At 63.0% G+C, this 19777-nt stretch overlaps 1 protein-coding gene across 1 annotated transcript in view; it reads left to right on the plus strand.

Annotated features, from left to right (window-relative positions):
- KCNQ1 (potassium voltage-gated channel subfamily Q member 1) overlaps positions 1-19777 on the plus strand; it is a 314470-nt gene that overhangs the window by 229322 nt on the left and 65371 nt on the right. Inside the window, exons 12-15 of the mRNA XM_047774975.1 lie at positions 10636-10711; positions 15411-15505; positions 16226-16272; positions 17065-17126. Of these exons, the coding sequence (XP_047630931.1) occupies positions 10636-10711; positions 15411-15505; positions 16226-16272; positions 17065-17126 (280 nt within the window). The remainder of the gene's footprint in view (positions 1-10635; positions 10712-15410; positions 15506-16225; positions 16273-17064; positions 17127-19777) is intronic.

The following is a 19777-nucleotide window of genomic DNA, read 5'->3' on the forward strand; positions in this document are numbered from 1 at the left end:
GGGCCTCCCTCGGGCACCCTCCCCACTGACGGCCAGCTCCCGCCTCCCCCTCGTCTCTGCCTAGTTCCCCAGGGAGGCCTTCCTGGTCCTGAGAGGCCACCAGCCTCCCTGGACACTCTGTCCCCGTGCCCCACATTCTCCAGTGTCCCCCCAAACTGTCTGAGGGCCATGATTTGTGGCCCGGGTTGGTGAGTTTGGCCCACCTCGCCGGCCAGATCACCAGCCTGCCCGCCACGCTCTTCCCCGACCCTCCGGGATTAGTGAATGTGGAGTCGTGCTTTCTGGAACCCGGGCCGCTCCTCGCTGTCTGGGGGTCTCGGCGCTTTGGCCGTTCCATCCCCACAGCTCCTCGAGCCCAGGATGTCTGCTGCAGGGACCCCTCTGACCGGGTTCTTTCCACCCCCCTGGCAGTTGCCAGAGTCAGGTTCGGCCTAACCAAGGCCACCGGGGCCAGGCCCCGAGTGCGTTACGTGGTGGCGAGGTGCTCCGAGCTGAGGTCAGCTGCACGGGGGCTGCCGGTCAGTCTCACCTGCGCCACGTGGCCCCTGGAGGGCTGGTCCTGGTGAAGAGTGTGCCCTTTCCCCTTAGGGTCAGGCGTGTGTTGAAATGCGTCACCTCTGCCACATCCTTGTCGGTCGCCTGTCCTGGGATCCTGGAAGAATCTCGCCACCAAGCAGGCGGATGTGCTGTGGCTGTCCTGGGCCTGGGGACAAGGGTGGGACTGCTGATTTTGGGGTCATTGATACAAAAACAAGCTTACGAAGACTTAGGAACCCGGCATGATTGGTGTTACCTGCTTGAAGCCATTGGGGTTGGGGGAGGGGGAAGAGCCCGCCATCTCGGGAGCCCCCCCACCCCCAGCACCAGGTGTTTCGTTCTGTTTGGGCCGGGTTGGGAAGGGCCCAGTGGGCCACCCTCAGGGTTTGGATGAGCTGGGGCAGGGGAGGGGAGTAACGAGGACTGTGATTTGCCCCTTGGATTAAAACGCGCCCTCTGGCAGTGACGTGGGGAGGGGGGCCTGGGGGGTTGGCCATGGGCAGGCTGAGCAGAATAGGGAGCTAGGAGGCCCCCGCAGCGTCTGGGGAGAGAGGGAGGGAGGCCGGCAGCCCAGTGGTGCTGCACACCTGGGGCAGCCCAGGACCACCGCCCAGCTGAGGATCACGTGCCCTGGACGGGGCCGGGAGGGTTGGGGATGTCCCAGAGGCCCCCCACCCCTCCTCCGGCTCCTGCACTGGATCGTCTCTGGGGAGCCGGTTGAGAGCAGCCACACCTTTGAAAGCCCGCACGTCAGTGGATTTCAGTGTCTTCCCGCGGTTGCACAACCGTCACCACGGCCTAATTTTAGAACACCCCCCACCCACCCCAGGAGCAACCTGCACCCATTCGCCCCCCTCCCCCCCCCCCCCCGCCGCCTCCCAGCCCCAGGCAGACACACCTCTGCCTTCCATCCCGTGGACCTGCCTATTCAGAACACCTCCCGCAAACGGGCTCCGCGGTGACGTGGTCCCCGGGGCCTGGCTTCTTTCACCCAGCCTGCTGTTTACAAGGCTCACCCGAGTCGCAGCAAGTGTCTGCGCTTCCTTCCTTTTTATGGCTGAATAACATTCTGTTGAATGGATGTGCCACGTTTGGTTTATCCGTGTGTGAGCTGGTGGACACCTGGGCTGCTGCCACCTTCCGACGTCAGGAATACGCCACCGTGCAAGGTCACGGACACATTCTTGTGGGAACGTGGGTATCAGGACAAGTGGACGTGCTGGCTCGTGTGCTCGTTCCAGGCTTCACGTGCTAAGGACGCTCCAGGCTCTTCCAGCGGCGGTGCCACTGTGCGCCTGGCGGCCTCGGCTCCCCCCTTTCCCCCCAGCGAGTGCGAAGGGTCTTCGGCTTGGGCTTCCTTCGGGGCGGGTGTTGCCGAGCTTCTCTTAACCTACCGTTTGCCCTCGCGTCTCCTCTTTGGAGGAATCCGAGTCCTTTGAATTCCTTTCTTCATCGTATCCATTTGTTGTGTTACAAGATGGGTCACCTATAGGTTTTGCGAAAACCAAAGGCACGCAAACAAACGCAAAGCCAGCAGCCGACGCCCGCTTGCGCACGGCGTCATGGAGCGAGCCTCAGGACGCGAGGCAGAGAAGATTCTTAAGTGAGCGTGCCCCCCGCCAAAGGAATACACCAAGGGGTGGAAGAGGGGGATGAAGGGAAATGAGGCCCCCAGGGCAGGATTTGCCACTGCAGTGAGCGGACCCCTCCGTGAGACGTGTGCTTGGGACCCAGGTGGGTGCCGAGCTCAGTTGCCAGCTCGGCTGTGAACGTTCCTCGGTCCCCTTGCATGGGGCGGGGGCGGGGACCTCCCACCTGCAGTGCCCACTGCTCACGCCCAGCTCAACTGCTGGTCTTCAAGATTTCCCACCCCAGCAGGTGGGGGGCCAGGGGCCTGGGGGGTCTCAGGCCGGGCCTGATGGTCAGGTCCTGCCTCCAGGCAGTGAGCTGGAGTTGGGGAACACCGGGGCCACAGGGCCGCAGCCCCAGCGAACATGCCTCCTGCAGCACTGGTGAGCTCCCGCGTTCAGCGCTCCTAGGTGCTGTGACAGCAGGGGGGCGGGGTCCCCGAGACCCCTCCCTGGGGAAGGGGTATGGCTGGGTGTGAACAAGCGCCCTGGCCAGGAAGGCAGTAGAGAGGGCTGCAGCCTGCCTGGGGGGCCCTATAGGTGGGCATGTGTGTGGCCCTGGACGTGGCAGGGATTTGTGGATGTGGCGGCGGTGGTGGGAGGTTGGTCCGCAAAGAAAACTGCAGGAGTCGCAGCCCCCAGCTCGCCTGGGCTGGGCCCTGCCCCCAGCGGCTCTGGCCACAGCCCCCTGCAAAGGGAGCCCCCCTACATTCGGCTCAGGGTCAGCAGAAGACAGGCCCGGCGGCACAGCGGCCCTTGCTCCAGCGTCACTGGAGTGCTTCTCAGACCCAGGCAGGGCCAGGCTGGGGCACTTCACAGCCTGTCCTGAGCTGTTTTTTCCAGAAGCCACTGGGCTGGGCGGGCTGGTTTGAAGTCTCAGGGTTGCACAACCCTCACCCCACAGGGTGCCGCCTCTGTCTACAGAAGTTGTCTGACTCAGCCACACACACCCCCACCCCCGCCCCCCAGGCGTGCACCAGAGCCGGAAGCCAGAGCTGCCCTGGGAGGATGGGTCAAGGGCAGGAAAGGAAGACAGCAGGGCAGCCAGCCGCCAGCCAGCCCGGGGCCAGAACTCGGACGCAGAGCCCAACCCAAGCTGGGTGGGGGCGGGTGGAAGAGGAACCTGAGCCAGGCAGGAGGGCGACCAGGCTGTTGTGGGGGCAGAGCTCACACGGGAGTCTTGCCCTCTGCACTGCCGCCAGCAGGGAGGCCAAGTCTCTGCTTCCCCAGGCCTTTGAGGGGGACACTCTGCCTTCCCGTCAGAACCGGCACAGGCAGCTAACACACACCAGGCCTCCAAGGGCAAGGTGACAGCAGCTGCTCCCTCTGCACACTCTGGCCACTCGGAAAGACCTAAAAAGGAACATCTCCCAAGTCAGCCACTTCCAGGGGCAGAAGAGTGAGGGTTCTGGGAGACGGGAAGGCCAGTTAGTGGAAATGATCCTGGGCGTGGACCTTGGGGACAAGGTCAGCAAGGGGCTGATCCTCTGTGGCTTCAGTAGGGCCTCCGGCTGCGCTGAGCACATCAGCCCACGTCTCAGCCAAGGGCAGCCCGCTGCTCTCCATTAAAGCCGTTTCCGCTCATGTTGTTGTTATTTCTTCCCTGCTCCTCTCCTTCTAGTTTCTTAAGGTAGAAGCTTAGATTGTTGACTTGAGACTTTTCTCTAACTATGTCATCGAATGCTATACATTTCCCTCTGGGCGCTGCATTAGCTGCATCCCTCATGTTGTGATGTGTTTTTTTCATTCAGTTGATGGTGTTTGTATTCAGTTGGGATGATCTGCTCCTTGAAATTTTGGTAGAATTTGGGATACAGCCATCTGGGCCTGGTTTTTCTTGTGGAAAGATATTTAACTACCACTTCAGTACCTTTAGTAGTTATAGGCTTATTCAAACGTTTTACTCCATCCTGAGTCAGTTCTCTTGGGTTGGATTTTTTCCTAAGAATATCCCTGTCCCTATCTGGGTTTTCCAAAGGTTTTGTTGTATAGTTGTTGAGAATGTTCTTCTGTTTCTCTTTAATCCCATTTGTAGTGTGTTCTCGTTTTCTTTTATATTTTAATTTCTATCTTCTCTCAGTCTTGCCAGAGCTTTTTCTGTTTTATTAGGTTTTTTTTTTTTTTTAAGGAACCACATTTTTGCTTTTTTTTTTTTTAGAGATTTTTAAAGACTCAAACAAAGGGAGAGATGTGCCGTATTTGTAGATCAGAGACTTAATGTGATCAAGATATCAATTCAGGAGTTCCCGTTGTGGTTCAGTGGGTTAAGGACCTAACGTAATCTCCACCAGGATGCGGGTATGATCCCCGGCCTCTCTCAGTGGGTTGAAGATCCAGCATTGCCACAAGCTGTGGTGTGGGTCACAGATGCAGCTGGGATCTGGTGTTGCCATGGCTGTGGTGGAGGCCGGCAGCTGCAGCTCTGATTTGACCCTTAGCCCGGGAACTTCCATATGCTGCTGGTGCACCTGTAAAAAAGAAAGAAAAAAAGGCCTCAATTCATTCCTTCCTCTTTCCTCTATAGCTTCACTCTTATTGTAATATAAACACCAGTAAACTGCTTTCATGCAACTGAATATGATGCTTCTCAAATTTCTGTGGAAGATTTAGAGCCGAGACTAACCAAGATGTTTTGAAGAAGATAAAGGAGAGGCTTTTCGCTGCAGAGATGTCAGGACTTGGTCTGACACTAATAATTAAGTGGCTGCTGTGCGGGTGTCGGGGATCAGCAATGAGCCGAGGGGAACGGACGGCGCTGGGAAGATGGTGCGAGCGTGCGGTTGGGAGTGGGGCTGGGACGGCCCTGCCAATTACTGCGGTGAAAGTGAGGATGGCCCCTCCAGCTCGTACCCTGTTCAAAACTCACCGCAGGCGGGCCGAAGAATTCTATGTCAGATGTGAAGCTGATACCCTTTAGCCGCCACAAGGATCTTTCGAAATGTAGCTTGAGGAGACGTTTCCCCTAGAGACACAAAGCGCTGACTATGAAAGGAAAACACTGATGAGTTTGTTGACACAGAATAAGAACTGCGTTCATCACAAGCCGCTGTGAACAAAGTGAAGCCGTGGGCAAACCGAGACTGGCGTTCCTTTTTCACCGTCGCCCTAACAGCTCCCTCACACCTGGTGCCTTCCACCAGCACACCTTTGTCATTTTTCGGTCCCTACGTCCCAAGTCCTGCACAGCCCGAGGGCCTGAAAGGGACGCGGGGCCAGATCCTTCCAGAGGCCCCGGGAGAGAAGCCACGCCTGGCCTCTCCCACCTGCTGGAAGCACCTGCCTCCCTCTGCTCCTCGGTCCTTGTCCCCATCTCGCAAGCCACCAGGCCGCCCCCCACCCCACCTTCTTTCCACCGTCACAGCTTCCTCTGACCGCAGCATCTAACTGGGCCCCCTGGATCACCCAGCTTGCTCCCCCACCCGAGGTGCCTACCGCCGTTGCCTCTCTAAAGGCCCTCGTGCCACAGGAGGCAGCAGGCTCTGGGCATCAGAACGTCTCGGGGGGACGCTTGTTCTGCGTAATACGGTCGTAGGTGTTCCCACTACGTGAACTGACCAGGAATTGGATAGATGCCAGGTAGGTGGATAGAAAGAAAGTACATAGACAACCTGTACCTAACGAAGCAAGAAGCACGCAGATGACCACATAAAACCACGGCCCGGGGCCGTGTCCTTCACGGTGGCGGAAGAAGTGCAGCGGCCAGCAGGTGTGTGAGGCCATCTCTGACGTGCGTCTCGCCGGGGCTCGGCCTGCACCATGCCCCCGATCCCTGGGGTCCGGGGTCTCTCCCCGATGCTGGGGGAACGCACACTGCAGCCAAGCTGAAGCACAGCGCGGCCTCCCCTGCAGGGTTCTGACTCACACGCTGATGACGCAGCGGGCCTGCCTGCGCACGCCCCCAGGGGAACTCCAGCCTGTGTGTCGTTGTGGCCCCCAGCCCCGTGCCCCCCGGCCCCGTGCCCATCCCGGAGGGAGAGTGAATGCCCTAGGAACAGCCGCCCAGAGGGGTCCTTCCCACCCGTCCAAACTGAGGACCCAGAGTGACAGCAACCCTGGGGGCAGGGCTCGGCCGTGTACGCCCCAGGAAAAGCTTTATAAAGATGAAATCTCTAACGCGAACCATAAATGCCCCCTTCTCGGATGTGCGTAGACGGGGGTGAGGTTATAGAATCAGGAAAGCAGGGAGCGTGGGGGGCGGAATTCAGCGGGAGGAGACGGGGTGGTTGAGCTCGGGGCTGGCACAGTCTAGCTTTTATTTTTGCAGCAGGTTCCTGGGGATTTTCTACATTATTAAAAAAGAACAACCAATTATACAATGGTGTATTTAAAAAAATTGAAACCGCACAACCAAGTGCGATTTATCCCGGTAAACCAGGCTGGTTCAATATTCAAAACGCAAGGGCTATAATCCGTCACATCAACAGGCTGAAGGGAAAGCGCTGGAGGGATCCTATCGGGTGAGGTGGAAAAAACGCTGATTACATCTCGAATCATCCGGTCCTTCCCCCGGTCGGGGGAGGGGGGGGGGGCGGGGGGGGTGCAGGTGTCTCCTTTCTCAGGCAGGAAGGAGGAGCTGCGTGCTCTCCTGGGCTCCATGGGCCCAAGGTGAGTCCCCTGGTCCACCCAACCCTCCAGGTGTGGGACCCGCCTCCTCGGGCCAAGCCCAGCCTGGAGAGAGGAGAAAGCCCTCCCCTCGCAAACTGCAGGGTTCTTTGTGTCCAGTTGGGGGGGGGGGTGACTGTCACCAGAGCAGGGATCAGCCCACAGCGGGTCTGAGCGGGGCTGGCAGGGCCCTGGCACCCCCAGCCTGGCTTTCCATCGGCTTCCATCTGTGGAGCCGGCAGAGGTGAGGCCTCGGCAGCACCTGGAGGCCCCTGGAGCCATCACCAGGTGTGGTCCTTTGTTCAAGCGAAGTGGGATCCGAGAAGCTTTCTCATGGGACCTCAGGCCGCGTCCAGGCTGGCGGTCACGGCCAGGGGGCCTTTCACCATGGGGCACCTGTGGATCCCCCCTCAGCCTGCTCCCTCACCCCCCGGGGTGACCGAAAGAGGCGAGGCTGTGCGGCCAGGTGACGTGCCCTCCTGCAGCTCAGGCCCGAGGGGAGGGACTCGAGGGGCACATGTGTGCCCTGATGAAAGCCGCCGTTCCCCTCCCCTGGAGAAGTGTCGCCAGGCCTGGGCGCTGCTTGCGGGGGGTATGGGTGGGACCTGACCTCCTTCTGCACATGGGGCCCCCACCCTCCAGTAGTGGCGGGGCTGGGGGTTGGTCTCACCGGATTGCATCTCACCCGGTCTGCGCTCAAAAGTGGCCGACTCTGGGCGAAGCGGAAAACCTGCCTCTGAAAATCGAAGCGAGGCTTCCCTTGAAAGCCTCTCAGAGTTCCCGTCGTGGCGCAGTGGTTCACGAATCCGACTAGGAACCATGAGGTGGCGGGTTCGGTCCCTGGCCTCGCTCAGTGGGTGAAGGATCCAGCGTTGCCGTGAGCTGGGGTGTGGGTTGCAGAGGCGGCTCAGATCCCACGTTGCTGTGGCTGTGGTGTAGGCCGGTGGCTACAGCTCCGATTCGACCCCTAGCCCAGGAACCTCCATGTGCCGCGGGAGCGGCCCTAGAAAAGGCAAAAAGACAAAAAAGGAAAAAGAAAGCCTTTTGCAAAACGGTGGGAGGATTGATATGCTGTAAAAGACGCAAACCCAAAAGGAACAGATCAGCATATTTTCACACCCCCGGGCGCTACAGCAAACACTCCAGGTCAAGACGAGAACCGTTCAGTCCCCGAGGACGTTTCCTCCCGCCCCCGGAACCCCCTTCCGGCTCCTCTGGCCACCGAAGAGTCCTGCCTGTCCGGCCGCCTGGAATTGCCTTTGTGTGCAGCGTTGTCACTCGCGGCCTTTCCGACGAGGAAGGCGGCTGCAGACGCCAGGATGGATGCATTTGGTGGACGTGGGCACCCATTGCTCTGGCGTGTGCCCCGGAACCGCCCGGCCAGGCCTTGCTTCCGAGCAGAGCCCGAGGCTGCTGCCAGACAGCCTCCCCTGCGGTCAAAGCCCCTCGGTTCCCGCCCCTCCTGGCCAGCGGCCCCGCTGGCCGCAGTCTTCTCCACGTGGCCGTTTTAGAGAGGGTGCGTCCCTCCTCGTTTGGCTTCTGGTCTGCGGGTCCCCAAGGAGTAAGGCGGCTGAGGACCTTGTCACGGGCTCCGGGACCTTTGCACACGTGCCCCATTCACACGTCTGCTTTCTTCGTCCCGTGATCTTCTCCTAAGTTCTCGCATTCCTGATGCAATCCGGGTACAAGTCCTTCACCAGAAAATGCCTTTTCCAGGCCTGTACAGTGTCTAATCACTCTCTTGATGATGCCTTTTGGTATATAGAAGGTTCCCCCCCCCCTTTTTTTTTTTTTTGCTTTTTAGGGCCGCCTGCAGTATATGGAAGTTCCCAGGCGAGGGATCAAATCAGAGCTACGGCTGCCGGCCTCCCCCACAGCCACAGCAACGTGGCATCCGAGTGGCCTCTGCGACCTACACCACAGCGCACAGTAATGCCAGATCCCTAGCCCACTGAGCAAGGCCAGGGATCGAACCGGCGTCCTCATGGATACTAGTCAGGCTCGTTACTGCTGAGCCATGCCAGGATCTTCCTGAGACATTCTGAGGGGGTTTTTCACGTATGCAATTAGGGCCTTTGCAAATAATGACAAAGCAGTTTTATTTTGTCCGGTCTAATTATCCTAGCTTTCACTTCCTTTTTCTCAACTCAGCGCGCTGGCTGAGACTTTGGGGACAATGCTGGGGAGAAGTGCCAAGGACGGACCTTCTGGTCCTGCCCCCCATCTCAGGGGAGAAGTGGGCACCATTTCCCCGTTCAGGGCCATGTGTGCTGAGATTTTGTTTTTGTGGGGTTTTTTTTTTTTTTTTTTTGTCTTTTTGCTATTTCTTGGGCCGCTCCCGCAGCATATGGAGGTTCCCAGGCTAGGGGTCGAATTGGAGCTGTAGCCACCGGCCTACGCCAGAGCCACAGCAAAGTGGGATCCGAGCCGCGTCTGCAACCTACACCATAGCTCACGGCAACGCCGGATCGTTAACCCACTGAGCAAGGGCAGGGATCGAACCCGCAACCTCATGGTTCCTAGTCGGATTCGTGAACCACTGCGCCACGACGGGAACTCCCTCGTTTTTGTGTTTGTTTTTTAACGTAATGGAGTCTCCTTCTTGCCCACGTCTCTGAGTTGTGTTTTTCATCATGAGTGGCCTTGAGTTTTACCAAGTGTTTCTCCGCATCTTTCGAGTCGATTGTGTTTTTCCTGCTGAGTCACGGTGCTTGATTCTCAGATGCCAAGCCCACTTTGCCGACTGGATTGACCTGCCCTCGGTCACGTCTTGCCACGTGGCACTGGGTGACACTTGGTGATGCTGTGAGGAGGACAGTTGCGTCTGTGATCATGGGAGAGGCTGGCCTGTGACTTCTCTTTCCTGTGCTCTTAACGTGACGCAAACGCATGAAAATGCTCTAACAGGATTTGTAGAAAATTGGAAAGATTTCTTCCCGTTTCAGGAAGAGTCTACTGGTGAAGCTGTCTGCACTTGAGTATCCCGGCGCATCAATTCCAAATCTAATGTATTGCGTTAATGTTGGGCATTTTGGCTTTTTAAATTTCTTCTGACATCTGCTTTTACGTGCATAACGCGGTGTTTGGGGCAATTCATCTATTTTATCTAAACGATCAACACTATTGGTGTACGTAATACCCTCCAAATAGATGTTTAAAAATATTTCTAGGCAGTCTCTTTGAGAACCAAACTTTGGCTTTGTTGATTCTCCTTAACAAAATGCTCATTCTTTCATTGCATCGAATTGTGGTCTTATCCTTTTCTCTCTTCCCATCTGCCTTGTTTGAGTTAAATTTACTGGGTTTTTTTTTTAAACTCCTTGAGACGGACTTCAGCGTCCCCTCTAAGATATGCCTTTAAGGCCGTACAATTTCCACGAAGCACTTATTTAGCTGTATGTTGTCATGCGTGATGTTTTTATTGATATTCAGTGCAAGACATTTTCCAAGTCTTATTAGGCCGACTCCCTGACCCTTGAGATATTTCGATGAACTTCCAAGACACTTAAGGATTTTCCCGTTGTCTTTTCCCTGTGGATGTCTAGCTTAATTTCACTGCGACCAGAGAACCCAAGTCTGTGACTTCCTTTCTTTGAAATGCGTTGGCACTTGCTCTTCTAGCGCACAGTCCCTTCTGGCGGCTAGAAGGCGGCTTCGTGGTGGTACCGTCCACTGAGCCGGGCCCCCTCCTGCGCCCGGATGTGGTGGTGCAGCCCCCCACCCCGGGGGGACCGAACATCTTCGCTCCTGGAAGGACCCAGCCCACGCGCAGTGGGGCCGCTGGGGCAGCCTCCAGCCTCTGACGGTAGCGGGCGTGGGGTGAGCTCCCAGGGGCCACTGGTGACCGCCTCCCTGCTGTTCCCTGCAGGCTCCGGGAGCACCATCGGGCCACCATCAAGGTCATTCGACGTATGCAGTACTTCGTGGCCAAGAAGAAGTTCCAGGTGAGCCCTGCGCTCAGCCCTCAGCCCTGGAGCAGCCGAACGCCCCTCGCCTGCCCAGAGCCCACCGCATCTGAGACCTGACCCCTCACCCCTCAAACACCCCGCGATGACGTCAGAATCCATCCCCAGGGCAGCAGGCCCTGGAGGGGGCTTCCCTGAGCTTGGACACATGCAGAGCTGGGGGCTCACTTGCCCTCCCCGATGGAGGGAGTTGGGGGGACGCACCTGAGCCTCTGTCCAGTCCCGGCCAGCCCAAGGCTCCATCCCCCCTCGCCCACCCTGTGTCAGAATGGAGGGGAGACCCAGCCTTGCTCTGTGCCCTGGGGGTGGGAAGGCCGCCTTTATGGCAGGGGGTAGGGTCTCCTTGACTGGGTGGGGCTGGGGGCTGCCCCTCAGCTCCTTCCCGGGGTGGGCCTCCTGTAGCCCCTTGAAAGGCCCCCCCGGAGCCTAAGGCCCCCAGAGCAAGCCTGTTGGTGGCAGGTGGGACCCCCTTCTTCCTCCGTGGGGGCCGTCCTCCGTTCAAGGCATGGGGTTCCGTTCAAGGCATGGGGTCCCGCTCAGCCCTCACTCCGACCACCGGGGCCCTGGGGAAGGTCACTCTCTTTCCGGAAGGCTTGGCCACTCACTTTCACATGGAGTCATGGCTGAGGGTCACCCGGAGCCAGCAGCAACATCCAGAGCCCCGGGGGCCTGTTTCACAGCCCCCAGCAGGGAGGGGCTGGGGCGGCTTGTTCACACCCCCGGAGCGGTCACAGCAAGGCTGGGCCAAGAACCAGACCTCTAGGGCCGCTCCAGACCGTGCCCCCTCCCCAGGCTGCAGGCTTGACACAGGCTCTACCCAGCCCCCACCCACCCGGGCCACAGGGCCAGGACCAGCCCCCCCACCCCAGGCAGCCTGAGGAAGACTGTCCCCCATCTGTGATGGGAACAAGGACCCAAGGGGCTGGCCCAGGACCACATCCCCGTGTGCCTCCCACGGCCTGGGCCACGACATGGCCTGGGCCACGACACAGCTGCGCTTGGCCCAGCCGCAAGGACAGCCCCTGCCTACACGTGTGGCCCCCTTGGCCGGGTGGTGTGCGCACACAGTCCCCTCGTGGCATTCTGCTGCCCACTCGTCTGTCTGCCTGCAGCCCAGGGGAGGCCTTTCCCCACCAAACTGGGCCAAGGCAGACCCAAACTGCCGCCAGGGCCTGGGACGTCTCATTGTTGAAACAGAAGCGTCGGGGTGAGGGCTGTTCTCCGCAGGCGCCGGGAGGTCTGCCCAGCGACGTTCTGGGCGAGATGCAGTGGTCCAGATGGAGGTCCTCCGGGTTCTGTGGCCGCTCCTGCCCACAGGGCCCGGCCGCCCTGGCGGTGCTGGCAGAGGGGTGGCCTGGTGGAGCAGGGAGCTTGGGGGGCCCCGGGAGAGGATGGGCTGCCCTTCCGGTGGGGAGGGGACCCCTCAGGGTCAGGGCAGGGCAGGAATGTCCCTGAAAGCAGAGGAGGCCCTGGGAAGGGCCAAGAAGTATCACCTTTGCTGGAGAGCAGCTGGCGGTGACGGACGTCAGCCTGGGGGAGCAGTGGGGTCAGTGGGACTCCTCCAGGATGGGGACAGTGCCCAGCCTGGGAAGCTGGGCCACCGCAGTTTCAGAGCAGACCCCTACAGGCAGAGGCCATGACCTGGGGCACAGTTGGGACGAGCAGGGCTGAGACCGGGTGGACACCAGGTTTCCTGGGGGCACTGCCAGGGTCTGGGGCAGCCGGCAGGACAGGCCGAACCTTGAGGCTCATGGCAGGCCCAGTTCAGGGCTGACAGGGGCAGCCGCCAGCTCGGGACCGCAGATTCCCCCTGCAGATGGGCACTGGTGAACGCCTGCCCTCCCATCTGGGCCCAGGGTCTCCTTTTTCTGCCTCAGGACATGGGCCAGGGTCCTGCAAGTGGCCCCAGGTGGGGGGCCTCTGGGAGGAGGCCAGGTAGCACCCTCCCCCGCTCCCTGCCCCTTCTCTGGGCACAGGACCCTGGGGGGCCCTGGAGAAACCAGGTGGGCCTTTTGAGTCGAGGTGCCCCAGGAGCTGCCCAGGTTGCCTTGGGTGCAGAGGAGCAAGGCCGGGGGGGAGGCTGTCCTGGGCCTCACCTGCGGGCCCTTGTGGCCTGGAGCAGCTGGGGCAGGAGCAGCAGGGGCCTCCCTCTAGGAGGGACCCATGGCGACAGAAGCGGTGGGTGAGTCCCCGGCAGTAAGGAGGGGAGCGGCTCCAGGGTGGACCCCGCCCAGGCCCAGCTGTCAGGGCTGCCTTCCCTCTCCCCCAGCAGCCTGTGTGTCTGTCTGTCTGCCTGCTCGCCCACCCCTCCTCTGCCCTCAGGGGCTGCAGACGTGGGCGGGTGGCCCCCCCGGTCTGCCTCGCTGGCCGATAAGTACCCAGCTGGCCGCCCCTGTGTCTGGCCGGAGGAGCCAGAGCCTCTCAGCCCTTCAAGTTTGCCTTGCACTCCCATGTCCACCGTCGGTCAGTCTGGACAGCCCGGCATTATCTCGGCTCATCTCCGGCTCCGGCCGCCGCCGCCAGAGGAAATTAGCTCAAGAGAGAGAACTGAGATGCTCTCTCTGCCAGGCCCCGGGCAGCCCCTCGACAGCGGCCTCCAGGAGCACTGGCCCGACGCCGGGCTGGGGGCTCATCAGCTCCACGCTGAGTCCCAGGGGCCTGGGACCCCACCGGGCCCCCGGCCTGGGGTGTCCATCAGGCCGACCGTCTTGCGGTCTACACCCTAGAGCAGATGAGGTGGGGGCGGCCCGGCTCATGGGCCCCGCCCCACCTTGACACACGCACTTGTGCGCACACACACCCCGCCCACGCTTGTCATCTGTCCTCTCACGCCTTCCCCACGGGCACACGTGGCTGCACTCGTGCACACAGGAGCTCCTCGCACACGCCGGCGCCCACATTCACCTGCACGCAGCACCCCGTGGGCCCCCGTGTGTCTGGAGAGCAACACAGGGACCCGCTCCATGCCAGGCCAGGCCCCTGAACCCGGCCAGTCCCCCAGCTCCCCCACTGCTGGCCTGCCCCCGACCGCCCGGCGTGCCCGGAGGTGCCACGCGCCTCGCAAAGCCCCTTGGCCCGCGGAGGCTGACGTCACGGCTCAGACCTCCTCCCTCCCGTGTGCGCTAAAGCCAGAAGGAGCCAGGCGCCCTCATCTCGTTTTACGGAAGGGACGACCCGGCCCTATGCTGGTCCCACCAGCGGGTCCCCGAGCCCACGGTTACGCTTGTCATCAAGCTGAGCACGTGGAGATTCAGAGCACCTGCTGCAGTCCCGGCCACGCCCGACCCCGCGATCCCGGGGCGGGCCTTGGCATGTAGGCTGCAGGGTGACGCGGGGTGGTCCTGGTGCCCGGAGGGGGGCTGGGTGTTACGGGTGAGGCCCCGGTGGACCTTGGAGGGTCCTGACAAGGAGGAGGACTCTGCCGCGTTGGGGTTCCTGGGGTCCAGGACGATGCGGGGCCTGGAAGAACTTTGCGAAGCTGCCAGCCTTGATGGCCCCCAGAGACGGAGGCGGGGCCCTGCTGTCAGTTGGCGCCCTGTCTTTCCGGGAAGGCAGAGGTGGCCATGCCCTGAGCCTAGGGTAGCCCGTCTCTGGGTGGCAGCCCAGGAGAGGTAGACCCCAGGTGGGCCGGGAGGACGTGTCCCCTGGGGTCCCCAGGGTTGAGGCCTGGCCCTGGCCCTCAGCGGCATCTGTGCCTCATTCCGTCTCATCCTCTGACCCCTGGCCCCTCCCCGCCTGCCCTGAGCTGTCTGGTGTGTCTTGCAGGCCCTCCACACCCCCCAGCAAGAGGCAGTAACGCCCAGCTCCACACTAACGTGGGGGCCCTTCAGGGTTAAGGGGGACCCCACGGAGCCCAGCTCCCTGCATCCCCCCACAGAGGTGGTCTGTGTCCCCACCCAGCTTGTGAGTGTAGGCAAAAGGCCTCCTGAGCCATCAACCCCCACCCCCACCCCCAGGCAGCCCGCCACTATCTGGGCAAGACCCTCTGGCTGTGGGCTCCTGGGGATGAAGCCATAAAGGCAACTGGAGCTTCTGCTGACATCGTGAGAAGCCTCACTCCCTGCCGTGGTCTCACCTGAGTCCAGGATGCATTTATGGGCTCCGAGCTGGCGCCAAGCCTGTGCTCTGGGGTCATGGCCCCAGGCCTGCCAGCCTCTCCCCAGGCAGCCTTGGAGCCCCAGCAGGAGGCTTGTCCCCCAGCAGGCCTCAGCGGTGACCTCAGGCCACCTCGGCTCAGCTCAGGGGACTGACCGGGACGGGTGCAGGGCGGGCCCCCTGCCCACGCTGAGAACAGGGGGTGTGCCTGCCAGCAAGCGTGTGGAGGGTCAGCCTGAGCCCCGGCAGGCGGTGGCACAGGCTGTGCCCCCCACCCCCCGACCCCGCAGGTCTTCCAGGGCACTTTGAAGACAGGGACTGGTGGCCTGCCAAGGAGAGGGGGCAGGCCCCTGCGGGTGAGCGGGCGGGAAGCTGAGGCCCAGGGAGGCAGAGCTAGCCCAGGGTTGCCCGGCTCCTGGGGTGGCGAGCCCGGCCTCTCTGTGTGCCCTGGGTCAGGTCTGCCCATCGTGCCTCGCGGGGCAGCTCCTCCAATCCTGACGGGGCCCGGGAGGCAGGCACCCCACCGTCTGCTCGTAGAGCAGCCTGGGGCACAGAGGGGGTAACGCGTGTCTCCGGCCTGCAGCAAGCGCGGAAGCCCTACGACGTGCGGGACGTCATAGAGCAGTACTCCCAAGGCCACCTCAACCTCATGGTGCGCATCAAGGAGCTGCAGCGAAGGTGGGTGCGGCGCCGGGCAGGTGGGGCGGGGCAGAGGGGGCGGGGCGGGGGCGGGGCGGGGGGCGGTGCAGGTGCGCCCCGACGGGGCAGGGCGGGGCAGGCGCCGGGGTTGCCCCACGCCCGCCTGTGTCCCGGAGCAGCAGGCCGGTCACAGCCCAGCCCACCCCACCCCTGTGAGCCAGTGCAGCCCCACGAGACACCACCTCCAGAGAGACCCCGCCTGGTCCAGCCCCACCTCTGGACCCACGCACTCTGACACCTGGGAGCCCTCGTGTCCCGGCTGCTGGCTCAGCCTGCAGAGCTCGTCCCCACGGAGGCAGCGTGGTCCACAGTGGGTGGCCTGGGCCCTGCGCTCCGAGTGGCTCGGGGTGTGGCTGGGCGATGCGCCCCTCCCGACCTACGATGGGGACCTGAAGCCCACCCAGCCCTGACCGGGCTCGCCTGGGAGGGGCGCTTGCACACCTGCCTCTGAGCCCGGTCACGACACCTGGCCTGGGCCATTTATGAAGCAGCCAGGGACTCTTGTCGATCGTGGGGCCCTGCGTGCCCAGGGAGGGGACGAAGGGATGGCCCAGCCGCCGCCCTTCCCCTCTGAGCCCCACCAGGCCTCTTGGGAGCACGGGCCTCTGGGGTTGGGAGGCGCCTGGCAGGTTTCTGGGGGGTGGGGCATCCACGCAGTGCCCAGGCCAAGCGTGCACTGTCTCCGTCTCCCTCCTGCAGGCTGGACCAGTCCATTGGGAGGCCTGCTCTCTTCATCTCCAGCTCAGGTGGGTCTCTGCATCGAGCGCCCGGGCCGGGCCCTCCTCCCACCCCACCCCCACCCCCGTGCCCACCTCCTCCCGTCATGTGAAACTGCATGACTTGCAGGGAAGCCCGAAGGAGCGGCCAGGGAGGCCCTCCCTAAGCAAGGCGGCCTCCACTGTGCCTTAGAGGGGTTTGGAGCGAGTGCCGGAACCCACATGGGTCCCCGTAAGTGGCAGCTTTTCCAGGCCGTCGATGGCCCACGTGATGCCTGGAGTGGGCTCGGGGGCAGGTGCCCGGCCGGAGCCTCGGCAGCAGCAACAGCAGGGGGCGGAGGGTCTCCAGCTCCGAGGCACATGTGTCATGACCCCCAGTGGGGGCTGGGGGGTCACCCCGGGGAGGCCAGGGCAGGGCCAGGTCTTGGGGTTGCTCCGAGGTCGCGTGGGAAGCTAAGCTCCCTCAGGGATGGGCCACAGGGATGACAGGCGCATGCTGGCCAGAGCGAGTGCCCCGGGGGTGGCAGCTTGCCTTTGTCCAGTGGGTCCATCCCAGGCAGCCCCCGGGCAGGGTGCGTCCCTGTCCTCTGAGGCTCTGCGAGGTCACAGGACTGGGAAGGGTGGGGCAGGGACAGGTCAGTGCCTCCTGAGGGTGTCCCCGCAGACGAGCCTGGGAGTTGTGTCCTCAAAGGTTCCGGCCTCTGACTCTCGGCCCTCAGCCCGTCACCTTCTCCTGGGGCCCAGTCGGGGTCCCCTGCCCACCCCACCCCGCCCCGTGTGCAGCCAGGCGTCCCTGATCCAGGTGCTCCCCCCCCCCCACAGAGAAGATCAAGGACCGAGGCAGCAACACAATCGGCGCCCGCCTGAACCGCGTGGAGGACAAGGTAGGCCCCCAAGCTCGCTCCTGGCGGGCGGCGTCCTCGGGCCGGACAGCGCCGTCCACGCGGCACTTCACCCCTCAGCTCTGTCCCCTGCCCGGGGGCCCGGATGGTGCCCTCGGTGTCTGGGGTCTCCTCCTCGCCTCTTCCTGCCCTGCTCGGCGTGGCCTCCCTGACCCGGGGCTCCGTGCAGTCCCCAGGGAGGAGGGCGCGGACGGCCAGGCGGGTCTTAGGCCTCTGACAAGTGGCCTCCCTGGAGGGGCTGCGTGGCCCAGCACAGGCTGAGGTGGGCAGTGCCCCCAGCCCGCGGGCGCTCGGACCTCAGAGGCGCAGGGGTTCATCATGGGAGGAGGAGGGGCTGCGGGCTCCGGGACCCTCCACGGTGGGGTCCCGATGGCAGGGGGAGTTGTGGCGTGTCGGACGAGACCCTGCCGGGCGTCCGGGTGGGCCACAGATGCCTGTGCTCCTGCGGCTCCAGAGCGCCGTCCCGCACAGCCTTGGGCTCCGTGCCCATTGCCCGGCCTCCCAGGCCTGCAGCCGCTTCCCAGGGGCATCCTGGGAGCCGCGGGAGGTGCCAGGGAACGGGAGGGGCAGCCGGGCTGCCCTTTCAAGTCTCCGGGGTTTGAAGTGCAACGTTATCTGGCCGGACAGCTCATTCGTTCACCTACAGGGACTTTATCAGAAAGTAGCTGCAGGCTAAAAATAGAGAATTTCGGTTGGGCAGGGAGTGCGGCCGCTGCTTGGTTTCCTGGGCAACGCTGGGCCCTGGCCCATGTCCATCTCTGCTGCAGCTGGGCGGGCAGGCAGCGCCCAGCTCCCGGTTCCTGCCCCACCCACCCTGGCCTGGGCCCCCGGCATCACCCTCTGCCCACACACAGCCTTCCCTGGCCTGGGCAGGCCACCGTCCTGGCAGAGAAGGAGGGCCACTGTCCAGCCCCCCCCCCCAGGGGGGGGCCCTCACTGGGGGCCTGGGTGACGCCAACAGCCTGACCTTGCCAAGGGCTGGCCGCCTTGGTCAGCACAGGCCTGAGCAGGGCAGGTGGCTCACCTTTGCCCAGGCAGACGGTCCGGCGGCAGACGCCCTGCCTGGTAGGATGGGAACCGAGACGGGGTCGGTCAGCTCCCAGGCCGGGCAGCATCAGAGCTCGGCAGCCCTGGGCTCTGCCTCTCTGCTGAAAGGGATCTTCTCTGGCCTTTGGTTTTTCTTCATGTGTGGGACCGGGCTGGCACCTACCAGAGAGGCAGCAGGTGGCCACGCCCAGTACAGCAGCCTAGGCGCCCTGTGCGGGGGGCTTCCAGACATCAAAGGAGGCAGAGCTGGGAAGGGTCCCAGGCCCCCCATCCTGACCTCACCCAGCCCTGGGACAGCCTGGCCAAGGCAGCTTTGGCTGACTGGCCCCCACCACTGGCGGGGGTCCCGGTGGTTCCTGGGCAGATGAGCCTACCCCCAGCCAGCAGCACTGGGAGCCCCCCCCCCGCTGTCCCATTGTCCAGATGCATCACCCGTGCTGGGCTTCTGCCCCAGCCTGCTGTCCCAGGCCTTTCTACAGCTCTGCCCACACTCGGGACAGGCCGCTGCTTTAAACCCAGACGGAAGCCTGGTGTAATCTGGGGGTGACGGTGTGTAGGAGACAAGAGGCCCTGGGGACCCATCTGGCAGCCGGAGGGGCCTCTGAGGACCCTTGGCCCGCGAGGTCTGTGGCCTGCGCCAAGGTGGAGCCAGCGCCGGCCTTGGGGGTGGGGGGGGGGGACAGAGCCGGCCCACGTGTCCTAGGTCTACACAACAAAGGGGAGAGTTTCCTGGAGTCCCTGGTCCCTGGGACAAGGCTTGGGATCAAGTCCCCCCGAGGCCTCAGGCTCTGCGCCTAGGGGAGGGGCTGCTGCTGGGGAGTGAGGGTTCCGGGGCGGCCCGCACACATGCGGTCAGGGAGGCGGGTTCTGTGTCCTTGTCGTCCCACTTTTGGCTCCGAGGAGCTTGTTCAGCTCGAGAGGCGCAGTTGCTGGCCTGGGGTCTCGAGGCAGGAGCAGGCGGTGGCCCCCGCTGCATCCCTGCCCCCATGGGGACGTGCTGGCCCCGGGCGGAGGCCGCTGTGGGCCGGCATCCAGCTCCGCCTGCCCAGTCCCTCCCCCGCTGGCCGGTGCCCCCTCGGGGACGGACCCTGGGAAAGGGCCCTGCCGGGCCCAGAGGGCACAGTGGCATGTCCCAGGCCCCACGCTATCGCAGTTATCACTGCGGCCATCGGGACCATAAACCACCCCGTCGCAATCCTGCTGACTGCGGGAAGTTGGGGGCAGGAAGTCCAGCAGCCGCCCGGCCCGCGGAGGCCCAGCAGCCCTGCAGCCGTGGCAGTGCCCGCCCGCCCCAGCCAGGGCCCCCGGGCCTCCCCCCAGCCCCGCCGGGCTGGCCTCGGGCCGGAAGGGAGCTGGCCCCGCTGGAGTCAGCCTCTTCCTCATCTGGGCTCGGGCCCTGGGCTGGGCTGGGGGTCCCACATCCCAGGCCAGCTGACTCAGCGCAGGCGGGAGGCTCGGAGGGGAGCGTGTGAGGGGCGTGCGGGAGGCAGAGCGGCTGCCCCCCGCCCCCCATCTTGGGAGCAGGTCATTCTGGGGATCGGGGCGTTCCCGGGGAACTCGGCCTGTTCAGGGGTGCCTCCGCTCCC

Source organism: Phacochoerus africanus, chromosome 4 (assembly GCF_016906955.1).
Source record: "Phacochoerus africanus isolate WHEZ1 chromosome 4, ROS_Pafr_v1, whole genome shotgun sequence".
Classification (NCBI taxonomy): Eukaryota; Metazoa; Chordata; class Mammalia; order Artiodactyla; family Suidae; genus Phacochoerus; species Phacochoerus africanus.